The sequence below is a fragment of the Ranitomeya variabilis genome, chromosome 1, assembly GCF_051348905.1.
Source record: "Ranitomeya variabilis isolate aRanVar5 chromosome 1, aRanVar5.hap1, whole genome shotgun sequence".
NCBI classification, from domain to species: domain Eukaryota; kingdom Metazoa; phylum Chordata; class Amphibia; order Anura; family Dendrobatidae; genus Ranitomeya; species Ranitomeya variabilis.
The window spans coordinates 400864124-400880385 of NC_135232.1; the positions used below are offsets into that span (position 1 = coordinate 400864124).

The window sequence follows — 16262 nt, forward strand, 5'->3', positions numbered from 1 at the left end:
AAAGAAAACCATTATTCAGTGGTTTGGGTAGGGGTGGACTAAGAAGCATGAGGCAGCTTGTCCTGTAGTGATAATCTCCTACTGAAAAAACACTGATTGTATTTAAACAGGAAAATGCAGCCCAGTAAGTGACACATCACTGGAATCAGGGCCTGTTCCCCTAGATCATGATCCTCTCACATTACATCAGGCTCCATCTCTGATTTTCTTCTGACTTAGCTATGCATTGAGTGTAGACTAGCTATCTACATCATCACACAGAGAGGAAGAAATCCTGCTCCCCTGTCTCTCTATGGCAAACCTATCTAAGCAGTAGCAGCATGGAGTACCTTAGGACTAGCAGCAACAGATTCTCTGTGTGTCGCTGCCACTGACTCCCTCCAGCAACTCCTCTCTACTTCTCCTTCTCATAGTCGTCTATGCAAAGCAACTAACCTGATCCCTCAATGAGCTGCTAACCTGGATTTTACCAGTGACTTGAGAGTAAGTGATCAGTCCAGGAGGCAGGGGAGAAAGTCATATTTTTTTATAATAAATATTATACAATGCTTATCTTTGTTGTACTAATTTATTGAAAAAAATTATTCCAATAGTTAAACACTACCTTAACGACATGAAGACACAAAAGAGCACACTAAAACCAAAAACACTCCGTTACGAAAAAATCACAGTAATCAGCAAGTGCTAGTAAAAAGATGTAAAAACAGGGTATTTGGTTTATACGTTTTTTGCAAAAAATGTATACTAAGCAGCTCCACCAAACGTCAAGGTATACCCATATAGAGCAGTCCTAACTGATGTATGCAATCCCTATCTGATGTATTTAAATCCTGACCATCTGTATATTACCTGTGTGAACAGGGTTCAGAGAGGAAATGTACATGTGGACATGCTGAGTGGACCACCTTTTGTGCAGATAGCCCACAAGGAGTGGTGGGTAACTCCCTAGTCTTGTAGACACAAGAGAACAATTATGGAAACAGAAACACATGGGCTACTTGCACAGTGAACAAGTCTGTAGGAACATGTTCACACACCACCAAGAAACTTGAAGACACAAAAGAGCACAGTAAAACCAAAAACACTCCATTACGAAAAAATCACAGTAATCAGTAAGTGCTAGTAAAAAGATGTAAAAAACAGGGTATTTGGTTTATACGTTTCTTGCAAAAAACTTGCGACTTGAGAGTAAGTGATCAGTCCAGGAGGCAGGGGAGAGGAGGAGTCTGATGTGTGGAGAAAGTCATATTTTCCTATAATAAATATTATACAATGCTTATCTTTGTTGTACTAATTTTTTGAAAAAAATTTTTTCCAATAGTTAAACACTAACTTAACGACATGCAGTTTTCTGTCTGGTTGCTGATCATCAGTACACAATGTAAGTAAACATTTTTGTTTTGTAGGGATCGATTTAGGACCATGGTAAATGTTCTTGGTGATGCATATGGAACTGGGATAGTAGAGAAGCTCTCCAAGAAAGAATTAGAGCAAATGGATATCACCTCAGAAGTTAACATTGCCAACCCCTTTGCCATTGAGCCAAGTATACTGAAAAACGAGGAGGACAGCGAGGTGAAAAAGTCTTATGTGAATGGAGGATTTGCTGTGGACAAGTCGGATAATATATCTTTTACTCAGACATCACAATTCTGAATGAGCGAAGGGAGCTGAGAGCACGTAGACTTTATGGAACATTAAGTGTAATAAAGTGAAAACTAATTGAGATTTTCCTCTTCAATATTTGGACTAGATTGCCTCTTGCCAGCAGGAGAAATGAAAAGGAGAGCTGTAAAATACTTTACTTTTTCTTTTATATGGGGACATGAAGTGCCCAATATTTTGGAATGTATTACAAGTTAGCATGTTCTTTACCTGGATTATGGCATCTAGGTCAGTAATGTGAATCTTTTACATTAGCTCTTTTGAAGCACAGTCTCATGTCCTTTTTATGTCTCGTGTCCTCTATGTTTGGAATAACTAGTCACCAAGGTAAAATGGGAGATGCCTTAGGTATAACCTATCCTGTAAACGTTCATGTGGAAAAGGATCCAGAGGCCATTGAGGAATGAGAATGTGTGTTTGTACCTAACGGTGGTTTCTCATGATGGTTAATCGTTAAGCATATGGCTACCTATTTGCATTATTTACTCCACATTATTAATCTTTAACATTTTTCATAGCTTTTTGACACTTTTTGAATATTGGCTCTTAAAGGACAAGTGTCAAAAAACACCATCATGGGATTATCAGATGTTTACATTATAACTTTCCATACCAGGTCTTATCTTTTGTACCTTGTGGACCTTTAAACAAAAATGCCTTGAAAAAATGTCACACACTGTATATTGTGGTCATAATTTATTTTTTTGTCCAAAAAGAAGAAAGATTCACTTTTATGCTGTCTTCCAACTGATATTTATGGAGAAAGAAGGGATATTTGCTTGTCTAGGTGAAGAAATCATGCAATACAAGGAAAATGATCATACATACGTCTTTGGGAAGCATGTGCGTGTTGAAGTAACCCAGTGTACAGCGTGCCACATTAGTAACCAAGGGGACTGGAGATGTGCTCTACTCATACTGTTAATGATGCTCATTACAGTTAAATGTGCCATAGAAATGTCTACACAGAAAGCCATCAGCCCTGATATCTATTCTACAAGTCAATAAGACATGAGGTGGGTGGAAGAAATGACCCATCTCGTGTTTGCCGATTATAGCCAGTAAACACACAATAAAACACGCATGTAAAAACTATTAAAAGAGCTATTTAAACAGTATATAACCATTGAGAAACATATTAATCTGTATGTGTGCACTTTAAGAGTTAAGATGATCAAGACCAGATGTAGTTAGAATTGTTCTTCTGGTCTTGGATTGATTTGTATGGATGATGATGATGATGATGATGAATTCTATAGATAATTTGAAATGACTGTAATTTCATAGCTGGTCTATACTTCTTTCTTTGAGTTTTTAATAGGAAATTTTTTTTTGACGACAGACCTGAGAAGTTGTGGCCGTTTTTTAGAGGGGGTTGAATAATTCAGTATTAGTGGGTCGTATACTACTTTGCCTTAGCATGGTAGACATGCCAATGAAAACTATTGCCAAATAAACCTGAATCGTTTATAATAAAGCACCTATGAAAAGAGCTCTTTCTATGCTGATCTTATGTGACCACCAATGTCTACATCCGTAGGACACGATTCTCGAAGCCTCCTTCATTTCCATTCTTGTTGTCACAGGATTGAGATTATGCTTTAGGTTTCTAACTGGTGACAAAAGATTTTACACCTTTAAAAAGTGTTCATAACGACTCAGTTTTGTTGAGTTTCATCACTGTGAAGATAAATGTGTCAGGAAAGAGAACTTAGCACTTAATGTCCAACACTGAAAAGACGAAGTAACAACAGAGATGGCAAATGCTTATTCTTTTATTCATGCTAGTCAGTAAAATGTGTGAATCAATTAAAATTAGAATATGTGCTTTAATATTTTCTGTAAGATAACTATTTATAATTAAACGTAGCTGACGTGATGGAAATCAGTAGATTTATTTTATTTAATTTAGCATAATCCATTTTCTATTCTTCTGTATCATAAAAATTGCCTTTTTTCATAGTGCCTACAAAAATGTAGGAATTTTCTCATTATCAAAACATTTTGCCATGCATTATTTTTCTTTATCCCGTTAAAGCTAGTTTCTACACATCTTGTTTGTTTTCTCATTGTTGTGTTCCTGCAGCCATAATTGTAATATTTTTTCATCACTGTAGATTTATGAAAGCTTGTTCTTTGCAGGATGAGTGACGGATGTCAATGGTAGCATTTTGGAGTACTTAATATCTAACTTTTATTAGCACTTCATGGGTGAAAATAGAAAAAAACCCAGCAATTATGTTTTTTGGCATTTAAAATTCTGCAGGTCAGCACGATTATGGGGATAATTGATTTAGTTTTTTCTATATTTTATTACTTTTCTACAAAAAATATTGTTTGAAACAAGCTATTATTTTGTTGCCATATGATGAGAGCAATAAGTTAAATGTTTTTCTGTTAGCTGAACAAAAAACAGCAATTCTATCTTAGTGTCCTGTTTTTTTTTCAGGCGGTATCGCGCTCAGAATGTAGGGTAAATAATGATATAGACTTACAATGTTCATCAATGTAATTGCAGTGAAGACCCAGTTTAGAACTTTTCATGTTTTCCTACTTTTAAAATCGCATTTTAAAAAAGTGAATATTTTAACTGTTTAATTTTTTTAAAGATCTATATAAGGACCTGTTTTTGAAGAATATGTTGTAGATTTTTTTAAAATATTGTTTTATGATCATTATTTTACTTTAGTCGTAATTTTACATATTCTTTGTGATGTTTACTATATGGGATAAATAATATTTATTGTACTATTATATGGCTACAGCTAAATTAGACTTTTTTGAAGGGGGTGTTTTTGTTAGGTTAAATTAATTTTTATTTTGAAAAATATGTTTTTTTTTGTTTGTTTTTTACACTTTTAACACTTTAAGCAGTTTTTTACAGTATTTGTTAGTCCGACAAGGAGGCTTGAACATGCAATCCCTCGATCACATCGATAATACACTGCACTACATACGTAGTGCAGTGTATTATCTATATGATCGAGGGATTGCATGTTCAAGCCTCCTTGTCAGACTAACAAATACTGTACATTATCAAGCCTATCAGTGTTACACAGACAGGCCACCTAATACACCTTTCTCTGGTACAATCTGGTACAGGCTTTGATCTGTGGCTGAGTGCTGTGTCTGTGCTAGCAGTGGAAGCTGCTTACTATTAGCTGTAGGGAGCCCCGGAATCACATTCCTGGGGAGAAGATGAACGACTTTTTCATGACCGTATATTCTACTACTCTTTGAATTAACACTGAACGGCTGAGAGCTGATGTGAATGATGGACAAAAGCAACATGCTGGTTTTTATGTTCACTTCAAAAACACAATGATGAGTTAATTTGAACTTAGATTATAAGCCTCATTGGGGACAGGGACTAATGTGAGTGTTAATCTCTGTACAGCACTGTGCAATATTTTCGTGCCATATAAATTAAAAAAATATTGGCAAGTATTGGGGCATCTTTACGAAGGCTTAGCCTCCACCCTGGCACAAAAAAGTGATTATACATTTGCAATATATAGTCCTCTTAGTCATTTACCTTCTACTGCCTCTGTGCTGAGACTGCTCTTCCCAACCTTCAGATTTACCAGTGCTCCCACACAGCCGTCTGAGCCATTGACTTTACTGTAATGTGTCGGCATAGTTTAGACTTATCACTTTAGTGACCATGTTAGATGCAGGAGTACTGGGACATCGGAGGAGGCAGCGGGTGTCAAATGGAGGCCACGTAGGGTGACTTTACATGACTTTTTAGTTCCAGGGTGGATGTTCACTTTAATGCAATGAATGAAATTCTGTATAAATTGTACCAGCGGTTCTCAAGTGGCTTTTGCCACCTTCCCATAGTACATATTAGTATGTCCTATGCCTGGTTCAAGTGTATGGAGTCAGCTGAAGAACTGAGCTTCTACCATACCTGACAGATTCCACCTCTGTTATGCAGCTAGAATCTGCTTGCAACAGCAGGACCCTTAGCTAGCTCCATCCGCTGCTGTTTTGCCACTAAGTTGGTTTCATGGGCTTCACAGGATAACTTAATTTTCACAATATTTCTGCAATACTGCAGTATATGGAACAAACATTCACTCGTTAAAGCAAGTTCAAGTCCCACAAGGGGACATAAAAGTAGGAATAAAAAAAGCACAAGTGTGAGTCACAAGCAATTTCCTTAGTTTCAGAATAATGAAATGATGAAAGAAAAATTAAATATTTGGTATTACATCCTTAAAAGTTCGATTTATCAAAATATAAAACCAATTAACCTATATGGTAAACACTGTAAGGAGAAGAAAAAAACAAAATTCCAGAATTGCTGTTTTTGGTCATTGCACCTCCCTAAAAAAAAAGCCATAAAAAGCCGTTAAAACTAATATGTACCCCAAAATGAGATAAGTAGAAACATCACGCATAAAAACAAGTCCTCAAACAGCTCCATTGATGGGAAAGTAAAAAAGCTAATGCAGAATAAAATAGTAGTAAAGTAAATGGTGTCCTTTGGTGACTATTTGAAATAGTTGAATCATTGATCTATCACAGCACCATGACGTCCCCAGCTATGACTCTAGTGTGAACAGAGCTTTATAGACATGGTTTGAATGTATCCAGCCTTCTACTTCAAAAGTGTATGTTATTAAGAAACAGAATAGAGAATACCATATTGTATTAAATTAATGCAATAAAATGTAATCCTAGTGGAATCTTAAGGCCAGAAACATTTTCAGCCACCACAAAAATAATAAATGAACATGAATCACCTGTATGTTAAATTGAGTTGACTTGAGCTTCAATCTTTTCAGTGTTGTGACTCACCAATGACCAAACTGAGGTAACACTATTATCTGTATTATAACTGTTATACTACGATGAATCATTTTATTCTAGAGTACAATAGTGTGCCTATATACTTCAGCCATAGTCCCCGTTTCAGGTGCTTTTATTCAGTAACTTTTATTAGAACGTTACAGTAGATTTCCTTATTACTATATACATATGCAAGCAGTTCAATATGTCAAAATTCTAAATTCACTTTTACACTCAACCTGGATGACTCGAAGCTGAAGTATAGAAGACGTTAGTTCAGTTTGGTCTCAAACCTTTAAGTCATGTGCCAAAAATATGTAAATTTACTTATTTGAGTAGATGATATATACATTCAATAAATATGTCAAACTGATCTTTGAACTGTATATGTGTAATATAAAAAGCTTTGTAAATCTGCAAGCTTTTGAGTACCAATATATCATTCTGAAGATAATAAAATGTGTGCAGTTGCATAAATTAATAATTTACTATTGCCTGATATTATGATTGGTTTCTGGCGGTATGAAGATGTAGTGTGTGTCGAGGTGCATTTACACTACACGATTATCATGTACAAGTTTTCTCTTTCTCTAATTATCTTGCAGTGTAAAGAGGTTGACGATCACCTTATGAATGAGCTAAATGCTCATCTGTTGGGTGAAATAATCTTTTGACTGGCTTAAAAGATCATTTTTTCTGGGCATCATATTGTCCTGTACAGTCATGGCCGAAAGTGTTGGAACCCTTAAAATTGTTCCAGAAAATGAAGTATTTCTCCCAGAAAATTATTGCAATTACACATCTTTTTATACACATGTTTATATCATTTTTGTATGTATTGAAACAACCCCAAAAACTGGAAGAAAGGCAAATTTGACATTATTTCACACAAAACCCCCCAAATGGGCCAGAGAAAACTTAATATTTGGTTGCACACCCTTTGGAATAAATCACTTCCTATAAACTAGCTTCTTATAACTCTCAGCTGGAATTTAGGACCACTCTTACATAGTAACAAAGTTTTTAAGTTTGAAGAAAGACTTTAAGTCCATCTAGTTCAACCCATAGCCTAAACAAGACTAGAAGGTTTTCACCAATCACTCAAAAAGGTTTATGCAGCAAGGTAAAAAGTGTTAAGGGATCATTTAAAATGTAACCTTTAATTTCCTAATGGACTAAAATTCCCCCCCAAAAAAGAAATAAACAAACAAACAATTAATACCACGCAGTTTTATATGCTAATTCCTATTGCTGCAGTGTGCTGAACACGCTAGAGCACTTTTTCAGCAGTTGGCACCTTGCCAAAATGCTCACTGCATGAATAATGAACCTCGCCAAGGTTCACACATTAATCCAGTCCAAATGTAGTGCATTATAGGACAACTCATTAGTTAAACACACTGCCAGTATCAGCATAGTCAAAAAAAGGCCACTATTCCCAATGTAATCAGAAAAGACCAAAAGGAAAGCATAATCAATCTTAATAGAATCAATCCAATATTTATATGCTTATTGCCCAGGTGTGTACAGTAATAAAGGAACAATCTCACCTGTCTTTGCTCCTTCCTTAGCATTATCAAAAAAGAGCCTTTTCTTTTTTGATAATGTGTGGCGAGTGACCGCACATCCTATCCCCATTCTATATTTAACAGCTTCTCCCCTGATGACTAAGCCGGAAGAAACGCGTCGGGAGATGTGTACATTTGGGGATGTTAGGTTATGGTCCCAGAATTAATCCGAGTAAGGGGTAATGTATGGATGATGGAGGCCTCCCCCTGAACTTATGGATACCTGTGGGCCATTATAACCATTTCAGCTACGGAAGGAACAAAGACGGGTGAGATCTTTCCTTTATTACTGTACACACCTGGGCAATAAGCATATAAATATTGGATTGATTCTATTAATCCCGTATGACGTACTATCCCGTCAAGGTGACCTGGGACTTAATTCCGGGTGACGGGATAGTACGTCATACGCGATCGGCCGTGCTCACGGGGGGAGCGCGGCCGATCGCGGCCGGGTGTCAGCTGCCTATCGCAGCTGACATCCGGCACTATGAGCCAGGAGCGGTCACGGACCGCCCCCGGCACATTAACCCCCGGCACACCATGATCAAACATGATCGCAGTGTACCGGCGGTATAGGGAAGCATCGCGCAGGGAGGGGGCTCCCTGCGGGCTTCCCTGAGACCCCCGGAGCAACGCGATGTGATCGCGTTGCTCCGAGGGTCTCCTACCTCCTTCCTCCCTGCAGGTCCCGGATCCAAGATGGCCGCGGCATCCGGGTCCTGCAGGGAAGGAGGTGGCTTACCGAGTGTCTGCTCAGTGCAGACGCTGGTAAGCCTGCAGCCCTGTCAGTGAGATCGGTGATCTGACAGAGTGCTGTGCACACTATCAGATCATCGATCTGTGATGTCCCCCCCGGGACAAAGTAAAAAAGTTTTAAAAAATTTTTTCCACATGTGTAAAAAAAAAAATTCCTAAATAAATAATAATAAAAAAATATATATTATTCCCATAAATACATTTCTTTATCTAAATAAAAAAAACAAAACAATAAAAGTACACATATTTAGTATCGCCGCGTCCGTAACGACCCAACCTATAAAACTGCCCCACTAGTTAACCCCTTCAGTAAACACCGTAAGAAAAAAAAAAAAACGAGGCAGAAAACAATGCTTTATTACCATACTGCCGAACAAAAAGTGGAATAACACGCGATCAAAAAGACTGATATAAATAATCATGGTACCGCTGAAAACGTCATCTTGTCCCGCAAAAAACAAGCCGCCACACAGCATCATCAGCAAAAAAATAAAAAAGTTATAGTCCTGAGAATAAAGCGATACCAAAATAATTATTTTTTCTATAAAATAGTTTTTATCGTATAAAAGCGCCAAAACATAAAAAAAGATATAAATGAGGTATTGCTGTAATTGTACTGACCCGAAGAATAAAACTGCTTTATCAATTTTACCAAACGTGGAACGGTATAAACGCCTCTCCCAAAAGAAATTCATGAATAGCAGGTTTTTGGTCATTCTGCCTCACAAAAATCGGAATAAAAAGTGATCAAAAATGGTCACGTGTCCGAAAATGTTACCAATAAAAACGTCAACTCGTCCCGCAAAAAACAAGACCTCACATGACTCTGTGGAGCAAAATGTGGAAAAATTATAGGTCTCAAAATGTGGAGACGCAAAAACTTTTTTGCTATAAAAAGCGTCTTTTAGTGTGTGACAGCTGCCAATCATAAAAATCCGATATAAAAAACGCTATAAAAGTAAATCAAACCCTCCTTCATCACCCCCTTAGTTAGGGAAAAATAATAAAATTAAAAAAATGTATTTATTTCCATTTTCCCATTAGGGCTAGGGTTAGGGCTAGAGTTAGGGTTAGGGCTAGGGTTCGGGTTGGGGCTAAAGTTAGGGTTAGGGCTAGGGTTAGGGCTAGGGTTGGAGGTAAAGTTAGGGTTAGGGTTGGGGCTAAAGTTAGGGTTAGGGTTGGGGCTAAAGTTAGAGTTACGGTTTGAATTACATTTACGGTTTGCATTAGGGTTGGGATTAGAATTATGGGTGTGTCAGGGCTAGGGGTGTGGTTAGGGTTACCGTTGGGATTAGGGTTAGGGGTGTGTTTGGGTTAGGGTTTCAGGTAGAATTGGGGAGTTTCCACTGTCCAGGCACATCAGGGGCTCTCCAAACGAGACATGGCGTCCAATCTCAATTCCAGCCAATTCTGCGTTGAAAAAGTAAAACAGTGCTCCTTCCCTTCCGAGCTCTCCCGTGCGCCCAAAAAGGGGTTTACCCCAACATATGGGTTATCAGCGTACTCGGGACAAATTGAACAACAACTTCTGGGGTCCAAGTTCTCTTGTTATCCTTGGGAAAATTAAAAATTTGGGGGGCTAAAAATCATTTTTGTGAGAAAAAAAAAGATGTTTTATTTTCACGACTCTGCGTTATAAACTGTAGTGAAACACTTGGGGGTTCAAAGTTCTCACAACACATCTAGATAAGTTCCTTGGGAGGTCTAGTTTCCAATATGGGGTCACTTGTGGGGGGTTTGTACTGTTTGGGTACATCAGGGGCTCTGCAAATGCAACGTGACGCCTGCAGACCAATCCATTTAAGTCTGCATTCCAAATGGCGCTCCTTCCCTTCCGAGCTCTGGCATGCGCCCAAACAGTGGTTCCCCCCCACATATGGGGTATCAGCGTACTCAGAACAAATTGGAGAACAACTTTTGGGGTCTAATTTATTCTGTTACCCTTGTGAAAATACAAAACTGGGGGCTAAAAAATCATTTTTGTGAAAAAAAAAAAAGAATTTTTATTTTCACGGCTTTGTGTTATAAACTGTAGTGAAACACTTGGGGGTTCAAAGTTCTCACAACACATCTAGATAAGTTCCTTGGGAGGTCTAGTTTCCAATATGGGGTCACCTGTGGGGGGTTTGTACAGTTTTGGTACATCAGGGGCTCTGCAAATGCAACGTGACGGCTGCAGACCAATCCATTTAAGTCTGCATTCCAAATGGCGCTCCTTCCCTTCCGAGCTCTGTCATGTGCCCAAACAGTGGTTCCCCCCCACATATGGGGTATCAGCGTACTCAGGACAAATTGGACAACAAATTTTGGGGTCCAATTTATTCTGTTACCCTTGTAAAAATACAAAGCTGGGGGCTAAAAAATCATTTTTGTGAAAAAGATATATATATATATTTTCACGGCTCTGCGTTATAATCTGTAGTGAAACACTTGGGGGTTCAAAGCTCTCAAAACACATCTAGATAAGTTCCTTAGGGGGTCTACTTTCCAAAATGGTGTCACTTGTGGGGGGTTTCAATGTTAGGCACATCAGGGGCTCTCCAAACGCAACATGGCGTCCCATCTCAATTCCAGTCAATTTTGCATTGAAAAGTCAAATGGCGCTCCTTCCCTTCCAAGCTCTGCCATGCGCCCAAACAATGGTTTACACCCACATATGGGGTATCAGCGTACTCAGGACAAATTGCACAACATTTTTTGGGGTCCAATTTCTTCTCTTACCCTTGGGAAAATAAAAAATTAAGGGCGAAAAGATAATTTTTGTGAAAAAATATGATTTTTTATTTTTACGGCTCTGCATTATAAACTTCTGTGAAGCACTTGGTGGGTCAAAGTGCTCACCACACATCTAGATAAGTTCCTTAGGGGGTCTACTTTCCAAAATGGTGTCACTTGTAGGGGGTTTCAGTGTTTAGGCACATCAGGGGCTCTCCAAACGCAACATGGCGTCTCATCTCAATTCCAGTCAATTTTGCATTGAAAAGTCAAATGGCGCTCCTTCCCTTCCAAGCTCTGCTATGCGCCCAAACAATGGTTTACACCCACATATGGGGTATCAGCATACTCAGGACAAATTGCACAACATTTTTTGGGGTCCAATTTCTTCTCTTTCCCTTGGGAAAATAAAAAATTGGGGGCGAAAAGATAATTTTTGTGAAAAAATATGATTTTTTATTTTTACGGCTCTGCATTATAAACTTCTGTGAAGCACTTGGTGGGTCAAAGTGCTCACCACACATCTAGATAAGTTCCTTAGGGGGTCTACTTTCCAAAATGGTGTCACTTGTAGGGGGTTTCAGTGTTTAGGCACATCAGGGGCTCTCCAAACGCAACATAGCGTCTCATCTCAATTCCAGTCAATTTTGCATTGAAAAGTCAAATGGCGCTCCTTCCCTTCCAAGCTCTGCTATGCGCCCAAACAATGGTTTACACCCACATATGGGGTATCAGCGTACTCAGGACAAATTGCACAACATTTTTTGCGGTCCAATTTCTTCTCTTTCCCTTGGGAAAATAAAAAATTGGGGGCGAAAAGATAATTTTTGTGAAAAAATATGATATTTTATTTTTACGGCTCTGCATTATAAACTTCTGTGAAGCACTTGGTGGGTCAAAGTGCTCACCACACATCTAGATAAGTTCCTTAAGGGGTCTACTTTCCAAAATGGTGTCACTTGTAGGGGGTTTCAATGTTTAGGCACATCAGGGGCTCTCCAAACGCAACATGGCGTCCCATCTCAATTCCAGTCAATTTTGCATTGAAAAGTCAAATGGCGCTCCTTTCCTCCCGAGCTCTGCCATGCGCCCAAACAGTGGTTTACCCCCACATATGGGGTATCAGCGTACTCAGGACAAATTGTACAACAACTTTGGGGGTCCATTTTCTCCTGTTACCCTTGGTAAAATAAAACAAATTGGAGCTGAAATAAATTTTGTGTGAAAAAAAGTTAAATGTTCATTTTTATTTAAACATTCCAAAAATTCCTGTGAAACACCTGAAGGGTTAATAAACTTCTTGAATGTGGTTTTGAGCACCTTGAGGGGTGCAGTTTTTAGAATGGTGTCACACTTGGGTATTTTCTATCATATAGATCCCTCAAAATGACTTAAAATGAGATGTGGTCCCTAAAAAAAAATGGTGTTGTAAAAATGAGAAATTGCTGGTCAACTTTTAACCCTTGTAACTCCGTCACAAAAAAAAATTTTGGTTCCAAAATTGTGCTGATGTAAAGTAGACATGTGGGAAATGTTACTTATTAAGTATTTTGCGTGACATATGTCTGTGATTTAAGGGCATAAAAATCCCTAGTTTAAACACTCTCCCATCCTTCTAGTCATTTTCTCCCCCAGCACAGCTTCCCCACTGAGGTGCAGCACGTCCCTAGCGTAGAACCTGTAGCCAACTGAGAAGCTGGCCCTGTTCTCCAGGAACTCAAACCCTTCCTTCCCACACCAATTTCTGAGCTACTTATTTATCTTCCTAATCTTCCGTTGCCTCTCTGGCACTTGGTACAGGCAGTATTTCAGAGAATACCATGTTGGAGGTCCTGGCTTTAAGCTTGCAGCCTAATTCCCTGAAATTGCCTTTAAGGACCTTCCACCTACCTCTAACTTTGTTATTTGTGTCAATGTGCACCATGACTGCTGGATCCTCACCAGCCTCTCAAAATAATCTGTCAACCTGATCAGCGATGTGTCGGACTCGAGAGCCAGGTAGGCAGCATACTGTTCGACGATCCCTGTCTTTGTGACAGATTGCCCTATCTGTTCCCCTAATAATTGAATCTCCCACTACCAGCACCTGTCTGGCCTGCCCTGCTCTCCTATTTACCCCTTACTGGAGCAGACACTCCTCCGGCTTTCAGAGGACATGCCTTGCTGCAGCAGTCTACCCCTTCACTGACACCCCCCTCATCTGCCAACTTAGCAAACTTTTTGGGTTGTGCCAGATCAGGACTAGCCTCCCAGGCACTCTTCCCTCTACCCCGCCTTCTGTCACCCAGCTAGCTGCCTCACTTTCCTGCAGCTCCATACTACCACCCTCCCCCAAATCTATCCCATTGAGCGTCTGCTCAGTGAGCAGCAGACTCCTTTCCATATTGGCTATTGATCTCAGTTTTGCCAGCTGCACATTTAGATCCAGAACCTGGGCTTCCAAATGCACAACGTGCTCACATCTCGCACAGCAGTATGCACCCTCAACTGGCTGCTCAAAGATTGCATACATGTGGCAAGATGTACAGTGGATGGCATTGTCAATTATGGATCTCATTTCCTAATGGGGATTGCACCAGGAAGAAAAGTTAAGTAAAAAGAAATATAGAGTATTAATAAAATGCAAACAGCAATTCGGTAATTCCTCTCTTGTAAACTCCCTAAATCCAAAGTCACCGAATCACAAGTCACACACTTACTTCTGTTTGCACTTACGCTCCGGTCACACTCAGCTCATTCACATTCGCTAAGGAAGAAGATTTAAAGAGATTTTTTTCTCTCTTTTTTTCCCTTCAGCACCAACCCAACCAACAGCACTTCCAAAGGACTCTTCTTTTGCAAACTTATCCAAGTCTCTCTTATATGAAGGGTGCCTTTTCCCAACAAAAAATGTAAGATCTCTCCACAAGTGTTCAATGGGATTTAGATCCGGACTTATTGCTGGCCACTTCAAAACTCTCCAGTGCTTTGTTTCCATCCATTTCTGGGTGTTTCTTGAGGTATGTTTAGGGTCATTGTCCTACTGGAAGCACTACAATTTGACCCCAAATCCTTTGCTAATCTTCAAATTTCATGATGCCTTGCACATTGTCAAGGCACCCAGTGCTAGAGGCAGCAAAGCAAACCCAAAACATCTTTGAACCTCCACCATATTTGACTGCTGGTACTGTGTTCTTTTCTTTGTAGGACTCATTCTGTGTTCAGTATACATTAGAATGATGTGCTTCACCAAAAAGCTCTATCTTGGTCTCATCTGTCCACAAGACGCTTTTGTAGAAGGATTGTGGCTTATTCACATGCATTTTGTCAAACTCCAGTCTAGCTTTTTTCTGTGTTAGCAATAAGATCCTCCTGAGTCTCCTGCCATAGCATTTCATGTCATTGAAATGTCGACATATAGTTCGCTCTGACACTGATGCATATTCTTTTTCAAGTGGTTTCCTTTTTTCACTGATGCACCCTGAGCCTGCAGGACAGCTTGAATTTCTTTGGAACTTGATTGGGGCTGCTAATCCACCATCTGGACTTTCCTGCGCTGCAACCTTTCATAAATTTTTCTCTGCCGTCCACATCCATGGAGATTAGCTACAATGCCAAGGGTAAACATCTTGATTATGTTGCACACCGTGGACAAAGGAACATCAAGATCTCTGAGATGGACTTGTAAACTTGAGATTGTTGATATTTTTCAACAATTTTGGTTCTCAAGTCATCAGACAGTTTTCTTCTCTTTCTGTTCTCCATGCTTAGTGTCGCACACACAGGCACACAATCAAAGATTGGGTCAACTTCTCCCCTTTTTATCTGGTTTCAGGTGTGGTTTTCATATTGCCCTTACCTGTTTATTGCAACAGGTGAGTTTGAACAAGCATTACTTGCTTGAAAAAAAGAAAAGTTGTTTACTAACAATTATGGAAAGGTGCGAACAATTTTGTTTGTCCCATTTTTGGTGTTGTGTGTGAAATTATGTCCAATTTGCCTTTTTTTCTATTTTTTCAGGGTTTTTTTGTGTTGTTCTAATACACAATTTTCTGGGAGATATACTTAATTTTCTGGAACAGTGTCAAGAGAGCCAACTCTTATAGACATGACTGTATAAACATGACTTGTATTTCTAAGAATCATGACAGCTATGTGCACAGATTCATTTATTACTGATCATTCTGTGCAAATATTAAATTTGGTCAAAATAGATTATTCACTTACCACAGAACAGCAAATATGTACCCATTAGCGGTCATGTAACGCCGCAGATTGCATAATCTAAAAGCACCTTAAGTATATATATTGAGTTTGCATGTTGACAAAGGAAAGTGAGAGAATCTGCCTGAAAATCATCAGTTATCTTCATACTGTATTTCAAGTAAGAGAATTAGAGGTTGAAAGAAAACGGACAAGATCAGTATAGAACACCCTATCAGAAAATCAGAAACTCCTGTCACCTTTACCAAAGTTCTTACTCTTCCTAAGGAAAATAAATGTGATGACTGGGCCATGAAGTGGTCTCCTTTAACAAGAATATTTATTAGTAACTAGATTTCTACCAGATTAATGCCTGGAGGCCAAACATGGTGCACCTATTGAGATTTAATATGTGTTAAAAGGAATATGTCAACAGGAGATCACTAGGGATGAGCGAATAGCATCGGATAACTCCTTAACCGAATAGTTATAGCACTTACCGAATAGCTGCATCGGGAACCCGGATACCTGGAGTGCTCCCGATAATCAGCTGTTCGGCGCCGCAGCTGCATGTGT

At 39.1% G+C, this 16262-nt stretch overlaps 1 protein-coding gene across 2 annotated transcripts in view; it reads left to right on the plus strand.

Moving 5' to 3' along the window:
• The window catches only part of SLC1A1 (solute carrier family 1 member 1), a 110550-nt gene extending 103604 nt beyond the window's left edge, over positions 1 to 6946 (plus strand). For both annotated transcript variants that reach the window (XM_077249140.1, XM_077249139.1), the window contains one exon: positions 1407 to 6946. In XM_077249140.1, coding sequence (XP_077105255.1) covers positions 1407 to 1656 — 250 coding nt within the window. In that variant the 3' untranslated portion in view covers positions 1657 to 6946. The remainder of the gene's footprint in view (positions 1 to 1406) is intronic.
• The last annotated feature ends 9316 nt before the right edge of the window (positions 6947 to 16262 follow it).